Source organism: Oryza sativa, chromosome 1 (assembly GCF_034140825.1).
Source record: "Oryza sativa Japonica Group chromosome 1, ASM3414082v1".
Classification (NCBI taxonomy): Eukaryota; Viridiplantae; Streptophyta; class Magnoliopsida; order Poales; family Poaceae; genus Oryza; species Oryza sativa.
This window is the reverse complement of record NC_089035.1, coordinates 38,036,576-38,058,959: the sequence shown is the minus strand read 5'-3', so window position 1 is coordinate 38,058,959 and position 22,384 is coordinate 38,036,576. Positions and strand designations below refer to the sequence as shown.

Below are 22,384 nucleotides of genomic sequence, written 5' to 3'. Positions count from 1 at the left end.
CTCTTCGCTTCCTAGGAGCAAGCTTTACTTGTCCGCGCATTCGCTTTCGCGAAGGTCCAACATCGTCGTCGGCTTTGTGGGGGTTCGCCCGGGGAGGTAATTCGCTGTTGTAAACTCGGTTCGCCCGCCCAGCCGCTTGTCGTGTCAACAGATGGCTAAACTTGACGACCGACACGTCGCCGATCATCCTGCGGGCTTCGGCTTCAGCCTGGTCGAGAGTCAACGCTGCAAAAGTAAAGGGTATAGCTACATTAAAAGGTCAGACAAAGCAAAATATCAAAACACATGAGTGTATAGCAAAAGAACAGTCTTACTGTTCGTTCCCTCAAGGAGAACCAAGTTCGGCAAACCGTCAACCTCTTCGCCTTGATCAACCGTAACTTGCCATGACTGGGAGAGGGGAAAGATGCGAAGCATACAGAATTCCTCCACCAAGTCGCGGCAGCTAAGGCGGGAGCAAACCTTGCGCAGCAGAACGAACCGCGCCTCCATAGCGCCGTTCACGGCGATCTTGGGTTTCCGGTTCGACGCAATCGCCCTACGCCGGCACCGGAGGGCTTTCGCCGAGTCGGAACCAGCCTCTAAAGGGATGGTGTGATAGAACCACCTCGCCATCCAATGGCGGTCCCACTTCGACATGGCAGCGTTCACCAGCCAGAGATCGGACCGCTCGGGGCGAACATTAAAGTTCACGCTTCCGAACACTGTCTTCTTTGTTCCAGCCGGAGTAATCACCGTCTTCGAGTTCACGGTGGCGAAAAATATGGCGCCGAAGAGCTCGGCGCTAGGCTCAAACCTGGAAGTCCGGCACGCCCAATCGAAGATGGAAATCCGAACTAGCGCCGACGGGCTCAGCTGTGGAAGCTCCACCTGGAAAAGGCGAAGGATTTCCGGCAACAACACGTTGCACGGAAACCGTAGCCCCGCCTCAAAAAAGACGGCGAACACTACCGTCCGATTGTTGACAGGCTTCGGCACCACGGCTTTCCCTGGGGCGAAAGCCTGCCCATCAACCAACGCCCCAGAGCTGACCAACTTCGCCAGCTCGACGTCGTCCACGAGAGAAACCCCCAAAAATGCGGTGCTGTCATCATTGACCCGGCCAGGATCCGGCCCTTTCGCCGAAGCAGGGTTTGGCTTGCGAGGGGCCATGGCGAACGGCGTGTATGCGGTGGCGAAGGAGGAGAATGGGCGAAACACCTGAGGGGTCAAGAAAAGCTGTGGAAGAAAGGAACGGAGGAAGAGAGTGCACGTGGTAAAACAGCAAGTGTGGTGGTGAAAAGGAAAGAGGGGTGGGAATATATAGCTCACCCGGGCGACCGTTCGCCTACCCACCAATAATAAAGCGCCACGTGTCGCAAGGGTAGGCGAAACGGTAAATTCCCACCGACCGAGTAGCACAGTAAAAAAGCCCACGAGATGAAAGCCCAATATTGTTCCTTTCGGCCCGGGAAAAGAAAAAATATATGTGTATATCCCACCGAATGCAGGAGGCGAAGAGCGGCAAAATAATACCAACCGCACAAATAACAAATTTTATTTACAGGAACAATGTAGGTTTCGGCAGGAACATCGGTCGAAAGGGGGCGTCGCATACCATACCACATGGTTTGCACGGTCTCGGCCGAAGTTCCACTCTCACCCTTGCCCGCAAGGGGCTTGTTGGCGGATGGCATGAGGCCCTTCGACCAAATCTGCTGAAACCCGTGGCGAAGACTATGAAGCAAGAACGGCGAGAGGCGAAGGGTCGTGCGAATACCTTGCCAGGCCAGAGGCGCCCCAGGCGAGGGGTGCAAGGCGAAGAGTATCTGCCAAAGGAAGACAACTTCGCCATGGCAAGTTCGCCCCCGCGAGGGCCGAAGAAGCCTTTCCGGCCCATCAAGCCTAGGGGCTATAGGGCCGGCGATCGCCCGACGGCCCATCAGGGGCCCATGAGCCTCCATAACATTATGCACCCCTGTAAATGTCCCTTTCGTAAGGGTAATCATGTAAATTTCCCTGTATAATCTAAAACCCTAGTAGTAAGAACATGTAATGGGGATATAAATAGTCCCCTATGGCCATGTAATGGGGGATCCCGAAGTAAACATTCTAAAATTTATACACTCCGTTTCTTTCCAACCACTGTTGAGTAACCACGTCTTTCGACATATGAGGTTGTCGTTTTGACAACACATGTCACGGTCCACTTGTCTTTCACATCTGTCGCGTTGTACCTACTAAGCATGTCAAGGTCTAGCAGAGCTGGAGGCTTTCAACGAGTACGATTCGAGTACGAGAGCGGGGCATTGACCGATCACGCGACCGGTATATGGGCACATGATGGTTGCCCCCTCCTCCCACATGGCCGCTCGCGTGGACGCGTGGTGGACGAACTATCGCACGATACGGAGCGAGAGCACTCGCCCATGCAGAGGTATTCTCCGGCCGCACCATCCGCCGCCTACTCCAGATCGAGTCCCCCGTTATTACGCCCCACGTACAGACACATGGCCGCACGCTGCTGCAACATCGGTAGTACGTAGTTAGAAGATTCCGGCGAATACTGCTGCATTGCTGCCACAGTGCCCGCTGCCCAACCGACGGCAATGAAACCGATCGATCACGAGCTGAAATTGGCGCTTCCGTAGCTGAAAGTGCCGCGCGCGCGGCCGCACGTAGTCGTCGCCTCGTAGCAGGAGAGCACGGCGCCAATGCGGGCGTGAGGCGTCGTCGCCGTCTCTAACGTGGAACGCTCGCTTCCTTCGCCGCGCGTTGCGTCCAGGGGGGAGGCGCCACGGGCCACGGGGCCACGTGCCGTGCGCCTCCTGCTGTGTCCACGCTGGCGACGCCACGGACTCACGCAGGCGCGCACATGGCGCCCACGCCTGGGCAGCCTGGCGCCAATGAATCCCCTCCGGTGTGTTTTGTCTTGCCACCAACGTGTCCATGCGTCTCGGAGCTGGGGGGCACATGAGGCCTGATGACCACACGGAGAATAGGTATAGATAGATCTCTGTGACTGCCCGGCAGCTCCGGAGTGCCAGCAAGGCAGCAATCACTTGACCAGGGGACACCAGCTGCATCAGTGCACGTTTGACTCTCTCTGCTGACTACTCCGCCGTACGTACATGTAATTCACAAAACCTCTACATCCATAATTAACTTCCCTATCGTAACCGATCAATCGTCGTCCCTTGCACTCCACAGAGAGTAGAGATGTAGAGGTTGATAAGTGATAACACGCTTTATTGGAGCAAATAACAAGAAGAGATTGGATTTCTCTTCACCTAACAGGAAAAGAGAAAGAGAGAGTTTGCTATCGGTGACCGATCACAATAGTGGTACTACTTCATGAAAGGCATATAGTGTGTACCACAAACGATAACGTTAGGACTTGGGACATAAAACACAAATTCCACGAGCGCAGAACACAACAGTTAGGTAGACCATACCTTACTCCAAGCAGGGCCACGCTGCTCGCGAAAAACCCTTCAAAATCTGAACGTATCGAGTATTTTGAGTGGGAGTAGCTTATCTATAAACTAATCCATGCACCAAATTGCTAAGCCCGGGTCGCTTTGATGATGTTATAAAGAGTCCAGGAGGTCTCGATCGGCCGCACAAACCGGTCGCCTTTCGCTTTTGTTGAGAATTTAATCCATTTTTTTTAATCCCTTTTTTCTCGATTGGTTAGGACTAATGTCAAGGATTATTCATGACAATCCTTAATTCTCATACTTTTCTTTTCGAGACCTGTTTAACCACTCAATGGATGGATCGATCTGGCTCATCAATTGATTCTGTTGGCCCAAACCTTACAATTTTTTAATAGTGTGGTGCACGGTGCACGCCTCTATGTCAGCGTATAGCTAGGCCTCCGGTGGTTGCACCATCCCTCTCTGACCGAGTTTCTTAAATGAGGGTTAAGTATTCTGATATCAAATTGGCAACTTACAAAATATTTATTAGGCATCTCCTTTTGAAAAAAAAAACTGGGGCTAGGAAAAAGGTCTAGCATCTTGCTTTTCTCTTGAGTCTTGACGCCAATGGTATACCTACCTTCAGAGATAGGGTTAGTTTGTACAGGCAGTAGTCAGTTCGAACCAGTAGTAAATTAATCAAGAGATTAGAGAGCTAAGAGCTTTCATTACTACGAACCGTACGGGGATATGGTTAGTTTTCTTTGTTGTCGCCATAGTTTTTAGCTACTCGGGTCCATCCTGATCATTGCCGTGGTATCATATATCAGTTCGATGTCATGGTATAGTACTTATAACCAGGATCGTATCATACAATGGCCACTGGGGTTAAAGGTCTGAACTTTTCGGTTTGCAGTAAACAAGTGTTCACGCCAGTGTCCGGAAACCTACGGATATGATGACTCCAAGGACTTAAAAAAAACTTTGCTGCACTCATAATTGTGTCTTCAACATCTTTGCTGAATTCTAGCATGGTATTTATGGTTTCCCTTTATTACTCATTGCTAGGGGCCTCACCTAACAATGGTGATCAGCAGTACTGACCTAGTTGATGGCTTGTTTTTTAGCAGTACTACCAATGGAGTTAGGCACTTTGGTTATTGCCAATTTCTCTCCTGAATCAGATTAAACTCTGTATGGATCAGAAATGGGCACTGGATCGGTAGTGCATACCAAAGTTTTTGTGTTTTAGCATGGTAGGTAAAGACAAACATTAGGAGCTCAAATATACTAGTATGACAAAATGCCACATGCAAATATGCAGATCTGTAGTACTATAAATCTGTAATCAGTAGGAGTATCACCTTATCCACTGCTTGTGCTTGTCCATCTGAAATCTGAACTTAATCTGAGGGACAGCCTGTCAGACATGGCCCATAACCTTTTGATGCATATCTGCACTGAAGATGGGCCATCGTAATTCAACGGTAGTTTCTGCAGAGTTTTGTGAGCTAGTGAAGCAGCTAATATGTTTGTTTCAGCTGTTACTGTGCCTGTAAGCCTGCAAGTTCAGGCTCCTCTTCTTCATTGAATTGAGCTCACGCAATTCATCCTTCGGAATTCAATTGCCACCCTAGAACAGTTTTGAAACCTTATAAATTATTTGACCAGAAGTACAGTGTCCATGGGATTCACCTGTTCATGTCCATGGCTTGTTTTCAGTGTGTTCATGGCTTGTTTTCAGTGATCCTCTGCTTGTTACCGAGTCCCTAGCCCTGAACCTTGTCATCAGTGTGGAACCGGTGAGTGGTCATTGTTGAGGAGAGCGCCGAGCTCAGCAGTTGCCATTAAAAAGACAGGTCTTTGTCTTCCCAACCATTCAATACCAGGGTACCTTGTTCTTAGAAGGGTTAGCTCACTAACCTGTTGGACAAACAGAAAAAGAGCAGCACTAACCTTTAATAAACCAGATTTGTGGATAACTCCCGCTGATCCAATTGAATAAACCAACTGTGTCATGTTAACATGTACTCCCTCCATCTCAAAAATAGACAAACCCTGGAGTTCCGTGTCTAACTTTGACTGTCTGTCTTATATGAAATTTTTTTATCATTCGCATTTTCATTGTTGTTAGATGATAAAATATGATTAATATTTTATGCGTGACTTGTTTTTTTAATTTTTTTCATAATTTTTTTAAATAAGACGAACGGTCAAATGTTGGACACGGAAATTAGGGTTTGTCTTTTTTTTTTGACGGAGGGAGTAGACAAAAGCTGATGAGATATTACAGCTGAACAATAATAGTTTACTTTGCTGTGCACATGGAATTATATGTTCTTTTTCTTTTTAGTTTCTGACAGAGCAGAGTGTCAGGGCAAGCCAAGTTCTTGAATTAATATACGCTGCATTTGTTGCTTGGTTCGGCAGCTACATTGCTTGGTCGATGATTTTGGGTGTGTTCTTGCAGAAAATGGCTAAGCAATGTTTCATGATGGATAGTTCTGTTAAGTGTTGACCGACATGACAGAACATACAGAAATTCTCAGTCCTCTCCTGCTTGAGCAATGAGCTGGCACTGCCGACAACTAGTGCCACTGGCTATATGTGTGCATCTGATTGGAGCCACTCTAAACAAAATATCACTTAAACTAATCTAAGTAAACTAGTGGGCAAGCGAGCACTAGCATATAGAAATCACAAGCACAATGCTTCTTTTAGTAGCAAAGGGACGTTGATCCATCACTTCACCCATTTCCAACCTTGCCATTATTAGGCCATCTTTTGGTTTAATTAGACTGAGGTTAGCTTTAAATTGCTCCGAAAAATTTCATCTCAGCACTTTACATAACAGGGTCATCTACAGACTACAGTCTATAGGTAAGAGTAAAAGTTGTAAAGGCTGTGTTTAGTTCACGCTAAAAATAGTAGTTTGGTTGAAATTGAAACGATGTGACGAAAAAGTTGAAAGTTTATGTGAGACCCTGTTTAGTTCTAAACTTTTTTTTCAAACTTTCAACTTTTCCATCACATTAAAACTTTCCTACACATACAAACTTCCAACTTTTCCGTCACATCGTTTTAATTTCAACCAAACTTCCAATTTTGGTGTGAACTAAACACACCCTGGATAGGAAAGTTTGATGTGATAAAAAAAGTTAGAAGTTTGAAGAAAAAATTGGGATCTAAACACGGTGAAAACTAATGTTACACTTAGGTGGTGTTCAAATCTCCTGAAGATGAAAATAAAGATAAAGATTAAGTGTTTCATGCAAAACGATGTGGTAATAATGTGTGATTAATTAAGTTTTAATTATTACAAACTTGAAAAATAAATTAATTAACTTTCATATAGAAAGTTTTCGCATGTAACGTACCATTTAGTAATTTGAAAAGCGTGTCACGAGTATTCAAAAGTTTATTAAGACTGTTTCATAGATAAAAAAGTTCAGGCTTGTGTGCTTCTTCAGTTCCACCGGTTGCAAAGTTGGCAATAGTAGGGCCGTATTTTAAGGATACAATGGATTTTAACCGTATCGCAAAATCTGAGCATTTCACTTAAAAAAGAACTTAATTTCAAATGGTCATGATCAAATCCCTACTTGGAAAGGTTCTACTATGATGACACAGTTGGAGCCGTTCCCACGAGGCAAAGAAAAAAAGAAAGAAAGAAAAAGAAAAAAGAGCATTGATCACACGCGAACCTAATAAAAGGAATCAATCATAATATGGTTGGCTCAACGTAGCAAGCAAGATGAGGCATATTATCGGGCACGGAACATTGTGATGTGACAATTGCACAATACATACTGTATATAGCAAGCTTCGGTTACTCGCATGTTCTTATTTAGGATCAGTTAGGCTGTGCATGTGGTGTGCATAAGAGGAAAAATTACTGATTACTAGTATTAAACAAGAGTTTAGTGTCGCAGCTCCAATATTACACTTAACCGACTGTTTCATTGAAAAGTAAAAACAATGAATTTAATAAACCAAAATAGAGCTTTGTGTCATTTTTTTGTGTGCTTTGTTCATAGAATTACAATGGATTCAGAATTCCATGAACAAATGCAATCTCCTGACACATCAAAACCAAAAAAATTCAGAACTGACTGTACCTTCAAAATTTTGACGGATGTCACCCGAGTACATAGGAATCAGGTGCCAATTAACAACCCACGATTAGATGGAATCACGTTAATGTTTCAAAACTTCGATGATTTGGCTGATCTTGTGGAGAAAGCATTGCGCGTTCTAGCGATTTCGCAGTCGCTACGAACAAATAATGCACGATTAGGTCTAACTGATTAACTCTTAATTTTGCGTCTCAAGGGCTGAATCATCAGATACATCAAACAGCCTAATCACAGCGACTAATCCCTCCGCACATCGCTGTTAAGTATTAACCCCTTCATCATTAGTGGCGCCCATGGCGTATATAAGCCGCTCTTTCCCCCACCCTTATGGCGATTTTAAAAACCCAAAAGCAACTCACACCGGAACAAAAACGAGAAGCCAGCGAAGAGGCAAATCAAATCGAATCGCCCAAAGGAGGCGACGAGCCACCGGCTGCAGCCTGCAGCGGGAGAGGTCTCAGGTGCGGGGGAGCAGAGGCCTCGTCGGCGAGCGCGGGGACGCCCCATCGCGGTGCCCCACCGCCGGCGAACGGGGCGTCGCGGGGTTCGGCGGGGATCCCGCCGTGGAGCGGCGGCGGCGGCGGCGTCGTAGCCGGAGCACTCCGATCGTGGCGAATGTCGGTGGGGAGAGCCGCGGTAAGGTCCCTGTCTCGGGCAGTGGCGCGCGGTTGGTGGGAACTGTGTGCAGTACAGTTGCTAAGCTTCTCAATCACTTCTTTTTTTTTTCTCGTGAGGGGTGGCTTCTCCCTCTTTTCCTGTGCGTAGTACAGACGCGAAAACGTCGGCCATGGATTTTGTGAGGCTTGGTGTTTCTGTTGGATTTCTGTTATTGTTGTTGTTGTTGTTCTCGTTTGAGTAAATTCACTGTGAGGGTTCTATTGGATAGAACAGGAGTATGGTTTGTTAAATTTTGATGCAAAGCGTAGTGCTGTTCGATTTACGCTTATGTTTTTTCCCCGATGCTCTTGCAGAAATCGCTTCCGGCGTGGAGCTGTTGCCTGTAGGAGATGTGGAGATTGGGCATTGGAGTACTGGAGATTGAAGTTCTGCGAGGGTGATTTGCTGCTGTGAAATTGCTGAAGTTTTGGTAAGAGATTGGGAACCATGGATTCACGGATGGATCAATACGAGGTTATGGAGCAGATTGGCCGTGGCGCCTTTGGTGCTGCCATCCTCGTGAACCACAAGACCGAGAAGAAAAAGTATGATATGCGTCTCTATTCTGTTTAGCTGTAAATTATGTTTTCCTTTTAAGGAGGTAGTTGACATCTGACTAGCTTGCAGGTATGTGCTGAAGAAAATTCGGCTCGCGAGGCAAACAGAGCGCTGTCGCAAGTCTGCTCATCAAGAGGTCAGTGAAAATCAAGAAACCTTGGGCCCTTTTCGTTCATCGGTTCATGCTGCATTGAACAATTTAAAAATATATGCAGATGGCCCTTATTGCTCGCCTGCAACATCCTTACATTGTTGAGTTCAAGGAAGCATGGGTTGAGAAGGTTTGCTCTCGAGGAACACACACTTATACACATTTTTTATATTTTTTTTCAACTTTGTTTAGCTTATTTTGTGAGTTTTGACAGGGCTGCTATGTTTGCATCGTGACGGGATACTGTGAAGGTGGTGATATGTGAGTGCGATTTATTTGGTTGGGGCCTGGGGGATTAGTTTCTCGGCTACATTTTTAGTTGACTGTCGTCTCACTATAGTGTTTTCTAACAGGGCTGAACTGATGAAGAAAGCAAATGGAACATACTTTCCAGAGGAGGTGATCGCAACCTTTTTATAGCCCTTTTTCCGTATTCATTTAGAAATAGTGTGTAAAAGGGTACTAACTGTTATGAATAACACTCAGAAACTACTGAAATGGTTTGCTCAATTGGCATTAGCTGTGGACTATCTGCATTCAAACTTTGTTTTGCATCGTGACCTCAAGGTATGCTAAAAGATCAGTGATGCTTGCATTTAATTTATTGAGCAAGCAGTAATGTTTTATGTCCTTGTCCTTTTTTGCAGTGCTCAAACATATTTCTCACAAAAGATCAGGACATCCGTCTTGGTTAGTTTACCATCTAAATTCAAATAATTGTGGTATTGCCTCATTTTGTGCATTTAAATATCTCTGGTTTATTTGCAGGGGATTTTGGCCTGGCTAAGACTTTAAAGGCAGATGATTTAACCTCTTCGGTAACCATCTCTTATGTCATCCATATTCTGTTGCTTACCTTTTGGAATCCTGCTTCTATATTCTGTTGCTTACCTTTTGGTATCCTGCACTGCATGGAACATTGAAACATATGTCGAATTGATCCCTATATGTTCAAGTGGAATATCATTATGTTAGCTAAATACCTTTATGTTCTCAAATTCTTATATTTTGGCATGATGCTTCTTAGGTTGTGGGAACACCAAATTACATGTGCCCAGAGCTGCTTGCAGACATTCCTTACGGATTCAAGTCAGACATATGGTCTCTTGGTAATATTCCCTTGCTCATATGGATATGTTTAAATGTGTGAATTTCTAACTGATATAGATATTTACAGGATGTTGTATGTACGAGATGGCTGCTCATCGGCCTGCCTTCAAGGCATTTGTAAGTTGTTAACAGATCATATTCCCCAGATCACTATAATTACCTAGAAACAGTTTCTTGGCATGCCAAGGATGATTTAATTCTTATCACTCATTCTTTGGATATCTGTAAATTATCCGCCCATGGATATTTTAATGTTAATACAAAAGCAGTCCCATTTCTAATTAGTGCCACCTATCTTGTGCTCCTGCTTTTTTTTTTACTTGTTGACTTGTCATTTTTGACATCAACACAATCTCCAATACATAACGTCTTTCATGCTCTTGGAAAACGTTCAAAATATAGTGTTATCAAATTTTTAATAAGAATCGGTAGTTCTAAACGTTGACTTCATATATCCTAGGATTAAAGAGAATGGCCGGATTACACAAACTTCACCAGTATATAGTAAATTGATTATTTTTTATGTGCCATGCAACACGTGTGACAAACCAAATTGCAATCAAGCAAACATGGCACTATAGATTGATGGAGATCAGGTGCACTTATTAATGGTGCAGATGGTTCCTAATGACGGCCCTAATAGAACGGTGCTATTTGTATTTTACTGCTTATATTGCTTCATTTAAGAAGTAAAAAAAGCACTTAAAATAAAGAAAATTAGACTCTTCCTTCTGAGGTGTGGTGAACTCTGGGCTGAAGTCAGTCACTATTATGTTAGCAAATAGTGGCTTTTGCAGGACCACTTATCCTTTTTCCTCCTCTCTTTATCTCTGTGCATGTGAATTTTCACACACATGCCATGTGCCATTTTATAAGAGAAGGGTGAGTTTCTTTTTCAGGTTCATAGCATATTGGATCAGAGTTCTTCATGATCCATCCAGGAAATTCATTTCTGGACTTATGTGAATGATGTAGATCTTATATCTCATGGACTTTCAAATTTTATTTGAAGAGGTTTACTACTCTCTCCTAAGTTCGAATATTTTGCTTCCAACTAAATCCATATGCACTTATAATAATTCAATTAGAAGTACTGTTTGAAAACCTTGATGAAATTAGTAGTCTTTGCAGGCAATTTTTGTCCGATACATATGGATGTTTTCTTAAAAATATATATTTGTTTTCTTCCGTAGTGTTTACCAAATTGATGGTGTTTGACTCAAAGTTGTCAAAGTTCAGTTAATCTTAAGTTTACTCCCATGTTTGTTTCAGGATATGGCTGGACTAATTAGTAAGATAAATCGCTCCTCCATTGGCCCTTTGCCTCCATGCTACTCTCCATCTATGTAAGTGCACATTCACTATATCTGTATTGATCATACATGGAGTCTTTGCTTTTTCTCATTTTTCTTGTTCATAAAATCCAATTTTCTTCATCGTCATATCCGTTGTTAGTTTCCTTTTGACAAACTAGCTCTTCCACGTATTGTCTTTCTCACTGTGTTCCAAGTCAAATGATAGATAGCAGACACAACACTTTTTACTCCACAAATTATTTCACCTTTCCATTGTCATATTGAGATGGGATTCTAGTATAAGGTTAGCTAAAATGGTCTCTTTGCTGTTGAATGCAGGAAATCACTTATCAAAAGCATGCTCAGGAAGAGTCCTGAACATCGGCCTACGGTTAGCTATTATGCACACAGAAACCTCCCTGCAATACTTGTTTGTTGCATTTAGTAGATTTTGACAATATCTGTACACACTTTGTAAACAGGCATCTGAGATTCTTAAAAGCCCATACCTTCAACCTTATGTTAATCAATACCGCCCATTTGCTGATATATCACATCCCATTCACTCACTGGAGAAACCCATTACCAGTTCACGGAGCAGTCAGAAAAGCATGTCTGGTAGTCAGTGTAGTAGTATTTCTGGAAGCGATATTGACAGTATACAGTCAAGTGAAAGGAACACATCAGGGCCATCTACAAGTTCCAACAACACGATTGATACTGAAGGTGCTGAAGCTACTGATCATGTATCAGTGAAAAACTGTTCAAGATCTGATGATGTTAAAAGCAATAAGGAAACTGTGGGTCCTGAATTAGAGAGGCAAGATTCATCTAAATCCATCCATGTTGATCAGCGGCCTAGAAACGAGATTAAGCAGCCAAAAATCATCAAGAAGATATTAACAACTCTAAGAGAAGAGAGCAAGCTCAGGCAAAATAATTCACCTATTAGAGCTAGCCGTGTAAAACTAAATTCACCAAGTAATAGAGAACAATTGTCTGATGATTCAAAGCATAGCAGTGACATCTCCTCCAGTTCAAAATCTAGTGAAGTGACATCACGAGAATCAGCAAAGGTCATCTGTGAACCTGTGAAACGGGCACAAGCATCTCCTCCTCTGAAGCATTTGGTGAGGATTGCTCTTTTTCTTGTGCTAAACTCACTTTGTTTGTGTTGCTAATATTTTGGTTACTGTCTTGCAGTCCCCTATTGTCGAACATTCTCCAAAAGCTAAAATTAAACAGGATGAGCCGCTGCAGCCAGACCCTGCCAAGCAGGCAATGGAAGATGTTGATGCAGCTGTTGGAAAGGTCAAGAACAGGACACCACCAAGTTATTCTAGACGCCTTAGTATCCCCCCTCGTAGGCCACTGGGAGCAGAGAGTCCACTTCATGCTGACACAAAACGAGCTCACAATAAGGTCATCAAGGAGCGTGCAAAAAGTCCTTGTCGACCTGTCCATGGTCCAGATAATGATATCATTGAGCCTCCAGGTTTTCCAATGGCTCCCCCAAGTCCTCTTGGGGGTGTTCAAATGAAAGTTGGCAATGCACGGGCAAAATCTGCTCCACCGAGGGCTGTATCTATCAAGGAAGACAGCAGTGATTGTTCCAGTTCCACAATTGCTTATGCTGAAAATACCGAGCTGTCTGAACCATCAAAACAAGATTCATCAGCCCAGTTGGTTTCATCTTGTAAGTGCTCAATCCCTGACGCTGCCATACAAAAACATGACCTAACAGCAATGCCTAGCTCGGAGCTAAACACCACCAATTTCCAGAAGAGTATGGCTAGTAATGATGATGTTTGTGAAAACTTAGCCTTGGAGCCATCTTCTGATATATCTGAGCAGGTGAGTATTTTCAAGGACAACGTGCCCTGCAGTAAGATATCACAGAGCACTGCCAATGCCATTGTACAGAATGATGAGGATAAGTTCACAGTGCAAGAATTGCTTTCATCAGTAGCAGATATTGCCCCATTTGTTTCAACGAAAAACTTCGCACTAGAAAAAGGATCCCCTCCTATTCAATCACTGGAAAGAACATCATCTCCCCATTTGAACCCTCCAATTGAGGATGTCATACATGTCATAAGACACAGCAGCTTCCGTGTCTGCGGTGAACAGGCAGTTGCAGAGAACGCTGAAATGGGAGTCCAAAGTTCAGATGTTGGCAAGCTTCTCAACGTGGTAAGAGAAGAGGTGGATTCGAGAAGCATCCCATCAAATAATCTTGTGCCTCACAGACTTCCTGATTGTGCTGCACCCAAGCCCAATATTTCGGAAACTAATACCATCAGCTCGAAAACAGCCTGTTCAGATGTTGTAAAATTTCTTACTGTCCCTGAAGTAAATTCTACTACTACTGCTATCAACAATGGATTCAAGGAGGAGGCAAGCCCAACGAAGGAAATTCTAGATGTCAAGTCTTTCAGGCAGCGAGCCGAGGCCCTTGAAGGACTCCTGGAGCTTTCTGCGGATCTACTGCAACACAATAGGCTGGAGGAGCTTGCGGTTGTTCTAAAGCCTTTCGGGAAGGATAAGGTATCTCCTCGAGAAACAGCAATCTGGTTGGCCAAAAGTTTTAAAGGGATGATGAATGATGAAGCGAGTCGCAGTTCAATGTGAGTACATATAATACCCATATAAGGCCATAACATTAACCTTTTTCCGTTGTTTTTGGTTTGTGCTCTGCATCTCGAATTGTTGCTTGATCACATCACCCTTATTTACATCGTGTGATCCATTGGTCCCATGTTTGCGTCTTTAGTTTTCATTCTTTACGGTACATTTTGTAAATAGTCCAGACTCTTGAACAGAAATAAGACATGTCAAAGTATGATGTAAATTTATATAATAATCAAGCTAATGAAATGACTGGTTTGATCCAATGTTTCTTTGCTTGTGTTTGTGAAAACTATCCCAAAATCCAGAAAATATGGTTTCATGTACAGATCATCTGCTGGCACTACCAATAGCTGTTATAACTCTTATTATCCCGGATGCAGCACAGTTGAGTAAACAAATTGCACTCATATCCACTTGAGTCACTTTTCAGACTAGCACAACACTTGTTTGCCAACCAAAGGTGCAACAGACCGGATAGGCTAGGCTAAACTGCATACTTTCCTTTGAGCACAAATCTCTCATTCCACAAGCACACAAGCCTTCTTGACTTCTTGTACTAACTGATACTACTCAGTATATTGTTGTACTTGACACCTTTGCGCAATTGCGGTTTCCACCATCCGGTACCAGCAGCCTGGATTTCTCTTGTCGCCGCCTGTTTGCTGGTACGAGCCTCGAAGAATTCGTCCGATTCTTGTCTTGCCTTAGCACATAGATATTGCATCAGCATCAGCATCAGCATCAGCCATCGACAAACGCCATCATCTATATCTACAGATGCTATCTATCATGTCACGCCACCCCCATCTGTGCCTCCGGCCATGTACTACTCGGGACAAGAACTCCATGTCGAGCACGGCGGCGGCGATCCTCCCCCGTACCCTCAGGCTCAGCCGGCGGCGCTGCATCCCCAGCGCCGCCGGCCCAGCGCGTTCCGCGTCCTGGTCAGGGCATTCATCGCCGCCTGCACCGTCGTCGTCGCTGTCGCCGTCCTCGTCTGGCTCATCTACCGGCCGCGGGCGATCCAGGTGGCCGTGGACGCCGCGACGCTCTCCCGCTTCGCCCTGAACACGACGGCGAACCCCCGGCCGGTGCTCTCCTTCAACCTCACCGCCGGCCTGACCATCCGGAACCCGAGCAGGCGGACGGCCGTCTACTACGACGTGCTGTCGGCGGATGGTTTCTACCGGGGGCTGCGCTTCGGCGCCGCCGCGCTGCCGCTGTCGTACCAGGGCGGGAGGCGCGCCGACGCGGTGCGCGCCGTGCTCGTGGGGAGCTCGGGCGTGGTGTCCTGGGACGCCGGCGCGTTTGGTGAAGACAACCACACGGGGGTGTTCCCGGTGACCCTGTGGGTTCTCGGCGCCGTGCGGTACAAGTACGGCGGGCTGATGACCACGTCGGCGACCATGCTGTCCGCGAGGTGCCCGCTCGCGCTTAAGCTCGTGGAGGCGTCGAGCAGGGTCGAGTGTACTGTGATTAGCTTCTGAGTCGAGCCTATTTAGTGATATGGAGTATTTGATCGAGAAATTGAGAGCGTATTTGATGGAGTATCCTTGTCGATCTTGGCTTGGAGTCTCTGAAATTCCAAAGCCGGACATGGGCGATCGTAGGCGTGGTGGATTGTGTCACGGACTCACGGTCACGGGGTGCGATCGTACGCGTCCGAGCCGCGGACTCCGAAGCGAAAGTCCATCAAAAGAGTACGGCCCACGTAGTGGAGGCCCAACGCCCGGGACTGCAAACCTGCACGACCACGATCCCGTTTAGTACCACCTCGACAACTCGAGCCGATGGGGGTGGGAGCGCTCCCTATATAAGAGGCGGCTGGTGAAACTTTGCAACATACTTACCTGGATGGGGTAGACGGGCGATCAAGAAGGCCCGTGGCCTAGATCAATGGCTCACATTGCACTTGGTTTAGCGCGTTGGTTTACCATCTCCCCAAGTGGGAGAGTGGACGTCATAATTTGTGGTAGAGGGGGTACGCGTTCGCGCGGCCCCTGCCAATTCTCTCAAATTAAAATTCTTGTCCTATCTTTTGCTATGAAGTCCTTGTTTGGCTTTAGCAAAATATTTTGGTTCCTAATGGAGAACAGGCCCGGTCGCCCGGAGATACGTGGATAACTGGCCCATTATAATCACACATCTGTCCAACATTCATCATCTTGTCTAGCTTTCTTGTTTTAAACAAAGTTGTGAATTTGCGATTTTGTAATTCAGATTCGTTTGACAAATGACTTAGTTGTAGGATTTTGAAGACAGATATCATGATAAATTTTGTCATTAAAAATAAAAGGAAGATAACATAACTTAGAGATTGAACCGGAGTGAACTAGGGATTGAACGCCTGATCCGCGCATGAAAAATCCCTGATGTGACATGCATTTTAGTCACTATTATTATTATCGCGTGGGTACTTGTCAAAGAGTATACTCTCCGTCTCAATAAGAGGAGACTCATATCTCATACTAGGTTAAGGTTTTTTTTGGACGAAGAGAGTATTGTGCTAGTGTATTGCATGCATGTGGACCCTATACTCTCAGACCCTGTTTAGATGGGACTAAAACTTCTAAGTCCATATCACATTGGATGTTTGGACACTAATTATAAATATTAAACATAGACTATTAATAAAATCCATCCATAATCTTGGACTAATTCGCGAGACGAATTTATTGAGCCTAATTAATCCATAATTAGCCTATGTGATGTTACAGTAAACATTCTCTAATTGTGGATTAATTAGGTTTAAAAAATTTGTCTCGCAAATTAGCTTTTATTCATGTAATTAGTTTTGTAAGTAGTATATATTTAATACTCTAAATTAGTGTCTAAATACATAAACTAAAGTTAAGTCCCTGGATCCAAACACCACCTGAGGTGCTAGTGTGCTGCATGTGTGTGGACACTATATTTTCTCTCTCCTCTCCTTAACTGCTTTGGTAACTATTTTTTTTAATCAAACTTTAAATATTTTTCATTCTAAATCATATATCGGATTTATAATTCGATTACACTGTTATATTCGATATAGATAAACCTTTATAATAAGATCTCATGTGAGTATATTTTAATAAAAAAATATATATGTATCAAAAAATATTGTTCTATCACTTATAAAAAAATGTTTCATCATTTGACCATATATGTCCCAACTCACTCCATAACATGTTTCAGAGATATGCAACATTTACAAAATATTTATTGTAACACCAACAATCATTGGACAAAACATTTTGCCCTAATGGCCGAAACATAGAAAAACTCCTACGAATATATATATATATATATATATATATATATATATATATATATATATATATATATATATATATATATATATATATATATATATGCAAATACTTTATTATCTTGAAATATTTTTTTATCACGCATAAGTTGTAACCGTTGAATGTCACAGAATATTTACCGCAACATCCAAAAAGAATATTGCATGCAACATTTGTAAATGCCATAGTAAAACGTTAAGAAATACTTATCGAGACATCGAAATAATATTGTATGCAACATTACAAACAGATCTATTGAAAAAAAAAGAAGAATATTTTTCTCAAAATATGATCATGTGAGATCTTGTTGTAAAGATTTAATTGTAACAAATATAACGAAATAATCAGATCCTTGATCGGATGAATAGTTTTTGAGAAAAAGTATTTAAAGGTTGTTATATGGCCGCGTCAGAGATAAAAGAGTACCGATTTTTCTCAAGCCGCCAGTCGCGTGGGCCCTGGGGTGGAGTATTCTCCCGATTGAACCAGGATAAACTGTTGAACCAGATCAGATGGGGAAAAATAATTTAGTAATACGCATATCGAAGGCTTGCTTGACTTTCTCATAGCTCAAGCTTTTCAATAAGCCGACAATGAAGGGTGCGAATTCTGAAAATGTTTGTGAATCTGAGCTTACTAGCATCAGTGTAAAAATGGTTGTTTATGCTCAAAAAAGGTAAAAAGGCTGACCTAGTCTTGGTAGGAAAGAACACAGGAAGAAGCACGCGCGCAGGTGGTGCAAACATGTACGCCTCAAAGTTGTGATCCGCGGTGAGGCAAGCGAAATTTCAAAGCCATGTCAGCCAGTGAATAAATGGACGCGTGTTCCCTTGAAAATTTCCTTACCCCAACCTTTCAAGTTTCAAAGAAGAAAACTCCTCAGGTAGTGTCAGAATCCAGACTCCAGGAGCAAATCAGCAAACGCGTCAAGAACTCGGAAGCACACGCGCTTCCAAGAAAATTTCCACTGCGATCCTCTTCAACATCTTCGTTTCCCATCCGATCGCATAGCGTATAAATATCACCAGCTACCTGATTCATTATTCATCCATCACTCGTTCGATCTCTCCCATATAATTCTAAGCAGATCAATTGTCACAACTAGCTACGATCATGGCAGCCTACGGGAAGCCGCAGCCGCCGCTGAACGACGCGTACTACGGCCCGCCGATCCCGCCGCCACCGGCGGCAGCGTACTACGGCGCAGCGGCGCCTCCGCCCGCGCCACGCCGGAGCGGCGCGCACCGTCTGTTCTGCTGCCTCTTCAGGGTGCTCGCCGTCGCCGTCATCGCGCTCGGCACCGCCGTCCTCGTCCTCTGGCTCATCTACCGCCCCAGCGTCGTCAAGGCCTACGCCGACACCGCTGCGCTGTCCCGCTTCGACCTCACCAACGGCGGCAGCCTCCTCGTGTACAACCTCACCGTGGGCATGCGCGTGCGCAACCCCAACCGCTTCGGCATCAACTTCAGGAGCGTCGACGCGCAGGCGTCCTACGACGGCGACCGGTTCGGGTACGCGCCGCTGCAGCCGTTATACGTTGGTCGGAAGAGCGACGCCAGGTTCGACGTGACGCTGAGCGGCTCGGCGGCCATCGACGACCGCGACGTGGAGCGCACATACCGGAGGGAGACGGCGCAGGGGTCTTACGAGGTTAAGGTCAGGGTGTACGCTAGACAAGGATTCAAGGTCAGGGGCTTCAGGCTGAACAACAAGAGCAAATTCACCTGCACGCTGAACCTGCCGGCGCCCAACTCCGGCAACGGCACCGCGAGCGGGACGCCGACGACGGTGTTCACGAGGAAGCAGCCGAAGTGCGACGTGGACTATTGACGTGTTCGTGTCACTGATACGACATGGAGGCATGATCGAACTCCTCGGCTGGGAACGACACGACACAGTCTGCCATGCTTTATTTAATTTGTTCAGCTTGTAGAAAATTCTTTCGAAAACATGTATTTGTATATGCACGAATGAATAGATGGAGCTATATGTATTTATGCACGAATGAATTGATCGAGCTAGCCGGGTTTTTGTGCCGCTATTAAATTCAGAAATCTTACTTCAGAAACATCAAAGCGGGAGACAGAATCAAACGGAAGTCTTTCTTTCTTTCTTTTATAGTAACCACCTCTTTATTTATACGGGGGACTCGGCGATATCACGAGTCACGAGGCGATTTACAAAAGCTGGGAGGGGATCAGTCCAGACATCAGACCAATCCGGGTCCCTACTGGTACACAAACGAGCCAGTTCATGAGCACACCGATTACAGCTACGATGAACATAAGAGAAAATAACTCTGACAAAGTTTTTATGAATAAAATCCTTAATCTCCTTGAACAGAATTCCTCCCGGCGCATGATCATGAGCATTCGTCTGGGGACGTTTTACGGTGCCCCCCACTTATGTGTATAGTAGTGTAGTAGGATTATATCTAACCGTTAATTGTCATGGGCATTTTAGTCTTTATATTTATTTCGGTGGAAGGATATTTCGGTAATTTCGCGTTCGCACAGTATTCCTCATCGTTTCTCCCGATCCCCCACCATCTGTTGATTATGTTCGCCGCCTCCATCGCCCTCATCCACCAAACCGAGCGCTCCGCCGGTGCCGCTGCCACGCCATCCCTCCACCGGAGCGCCGAAAAGCCCTCGTCGTCCCCCTCCACTCCCGTCCACCTTAGTCATCAAGGTCCGGCGCCGACAAACCACGTGGCCCCTGGCGCTTCATTGCCCCTCGCCGGTCCCTTCGCTTTCCCCCGCCGGACACCTCGCTGCCCCACGCCGGGATTCTCGATGATCTCCCCAACGGCCGCCTGCCCTCGTTTTGCATGGAGTCGCCGACCCTCGTCTGATTTGGAATCGGAGTCGTTGCCACCTCTCTATTTTTATTCAGGTAATGCAGCAGCTGCTCAGCAAAAAACTTTAGGAAGGCTTCTTTTTGAGCAAGATTATCCATTTCCCTAATCGATTAATTACCGTCGTAGTTTAAGGTCTTCAGGATTTGCTAGCTGCTATAGAATAGAGAAAGACAGGTCTGAAGTATTTGCTATTGATTAGAGGAATACAGGATTGTTTGAATGGTGTTTGATCTTTGCTGCGATTACATAAATACAATAATGTTTGAATGGTGTGAACTGTGCTAGATTAAATTTGATGCTATATATGCTATTAGATTGGAGTTATTAGCTGTAAACTTATAGCTTGATGTTATTTATGAAAACAGAAATTGTCAGATTCACAATGGAGTGTAATCATTCGATTATTGGGAATGTAGTTGTGTTATAAATCTATATATGGGTATAATTGGTTATAGGAAATTAACCCTGAACTTACCTGATCAGGTGCATATATGTAGCCCTTAAACTGTGATTTACTGTATACTTCTGCCATCGCTGTACACATAACAGCCGTATAAGCTTAGTATACTAGATGACTCTAAATGTGGAATTTTTAAGATTCATCATTTGCCCATATAAGTACATTTTGGTTGTATTAAATTTTGTGGTTTGACTAACAGTTGAACTTTGGAAATATGAATTGCAGAAATTTGGAATGGCTGACAATCACATTAGTTTGGAGGAGGTTGCAAAGTATAAAAGTGTGATAACCAAGGAGTTTAGAAGCGAGGCAAAAGGATATAAGTTCTATAATGATTTTCCCTTTGTTGATATATTCTTGAAAACTAGATGTATCTTTAGAGTTACAAAAAGGTGAGACTTCTTGTGATTTTGTAATTACTGTGTAAGTTCCCCATGCACTGTTTTTCAACTTGGGCTTATATAATTTACATATGATGGATGTTAAATTCAATGTTTTCTAAAAATTATTACACAGTCTAACTGCATCATATATTTCCTATGTTGCAGCAGACGAACAGTTGATATTGCCATCTCTGAATTCATTGTCGCCAGGAGATCAGTTGATGTTGAGAATCTCTGCGAGGAGAAGAAATGAAGTGTTTTGCTTTGGTTTCGAATTCGTTGCAGTTTCTGTGATTCAGATTTTCAGTATTACAGAAGGCATGGAAGTGCATGAAAGTAGGGAAGAGGATTTTGATCCCTCGAGGGGATATCCTCTCGTTGTTTGCATGTCACTCAAATGGTTATAAAAAAATTTGAAAAAAATTAAGAAGATGTATTAATATGTGATATATCACTCCACAAACATGCAAGTAAAAATTCAACTTCTACATCTCGCAACGAAAAAAACAAATTTAACTCTGGATATACGTTAACTAGCTGCGGTTCAATTTGTTTTTTTCGTTACGAGATGTAGAAGTTGAATTTGAACTTGTATGTTTGTGGAGTATTATATCACATGTTAATACACCTTCCCAATTTTTTTCAATTTTTTTTATAACCATTTAAGTGACATACAAAGAACGAGGGGATATCCCCTCGAGGGATTAAAACAGTTTCCCTGAAAGTAGTCGTACTGAAAATTGCATTGGTGGCTCATATTTTGTTCTTCATGATTACACCTTGAGATTTTTGTACCCTCAAATTTAACCGTAGAAGAAATAAAAGGGTAAGGTAGTTTAAATGTAATAAGATCACAATTCTGACAGTACTGTATATTGCACTGCTAGCTTATAATTTTTTCCCCCTTCAGTTCATTGCCCTGTATTTTCAAAACCCATGGAAATTGAATTTCAGTGCTCTGAATTCTCTTCTAAAAACAGAATCTAATATGCATTTCACTAACTTTTGCGCTGACATTTTTTTTTTACCGAAACGGATGGCAGGAGCTTTGGCCATTCATTTCAGATGGACTGGGAATAAAACTGTAAACTTTTAACTTTTGTTTGTCTGTTTCATGAAACTGGGAAATGCACATCTTCATGCGAAATTAAGAGAAGAAAAAAACCGCGGCAAGAAACAATGGCACGGCCTGGAACTAATGCTCTGTTGATCTCAACACTGTTTGTAGTTCAGCAATGTCCAGGAGCTAACTAATCCATGAAATTATTGTTCACACGAACGCTGGTAATTAATCAGTAGCGATCTGGTCGAAGATAAAAAAAAAAATAACGATCTGGTCGCCGCCGCCGGCCTTTCCTCACGCCGCCGCAGACGCTGGTTAATCTTCCCCAAAACACATCAAGAAATAAACAGGACGGCCCCATCGCAATATATGTGCAATTACGGATTACA

General features: G+C 44.0%; 2 protein-coding genes, 1 long non-coding RNA gene and 1 other non-coding gene across 5 annotated transcripts; all 4 read left to right on the top strand.

Annotated features, from left to right (window-relative positions):
• The first annotated feature begins 7,875 nt into the window (after positions 1-7,875).
• LOC4324792 (serine/threonine-protein kinase Nek5-like) lies at positions 7,876-15,489 on the top strand. The gene is made up of 16 exons (XM_015765582.3): positions 7,876-8,173; positions 8,509-8,739; positions 8,822-8,888; positions 8,968-9,033; positions 9,118-9,164; positions 9,257-9,302; positions 9,390-9,470; positions 9,551-9,593; positions 9,672-9,721; positions 9,931-10,012; positions 10,081-10,130; positions 11,286-11,359; positions 11,648-11,699; positions 11,791-12,438; positions 12,512-13,935; positions 15,081-15,489. The coding sequence occupies exons 2-16, from the start codon at positions 8,642-8,644 to the stop codon at positions 15,424-15,426; spliced, it is 3,174 nt and encodes a 1,057-aa protein (XP_015621068.2). The 5' UTR covers positions 7,876-8,173; positions 8,509-8,641; the 3' UTR covers positions 15,427-15,489.
• A 292-nt stretch (positions 15,490-15,781) lies between these two features.
• LOC112937689 (U1 spliceosomal RNA) lies at positions 15,782-15,942 on the top strand. Its single transcript, XR_003240352.2, has one exon. It is a non-coding gene; the product is annotated as a U1 spliceosomal RNA (small nuclear RNA).
• Positions 15,943-18,275: 2,333 nt separating this feature from the next.
• LOC4324791 (NDR1/HIN1-like protein 10) lies at positions 18,276-19,250 on the top strand. The gene has a single exon (XM_015773654.3). It carries the CDS (start codon positions 18,343-18,345, stop codon positions 19,057-19,059), a length of 717 nt encoding a protein of 238 aa, XP_015629140.1. The 5' UTR covers positions 18,276-18,342; the 3' UTR covers positions 19,060-19,250.
• A 526-nt stretch (positions 19,251-19,776) lies between these two features.
• On the top strand, positions 19,777-21,846 carry LOC136354606 (uncharacterized). 2 transcript variants are annotated; one of them, XR_010738168.1, is made up of 3 exons: positions 19,777-20,124; positions 20,775-20,941; positions 21,101-21,846. It is a non-coding gene; the product is annotated as an uncharacterized lncRNA (long non-coding RNA). The 2 variants fall into 2 exon arrangements; XR_010738167.1 differs by having other exon boundaries at positions 21,098-21,846.
• The last annotated feature ends 538 nt before the right edge of the window (positions 21,847-22,384 follow it).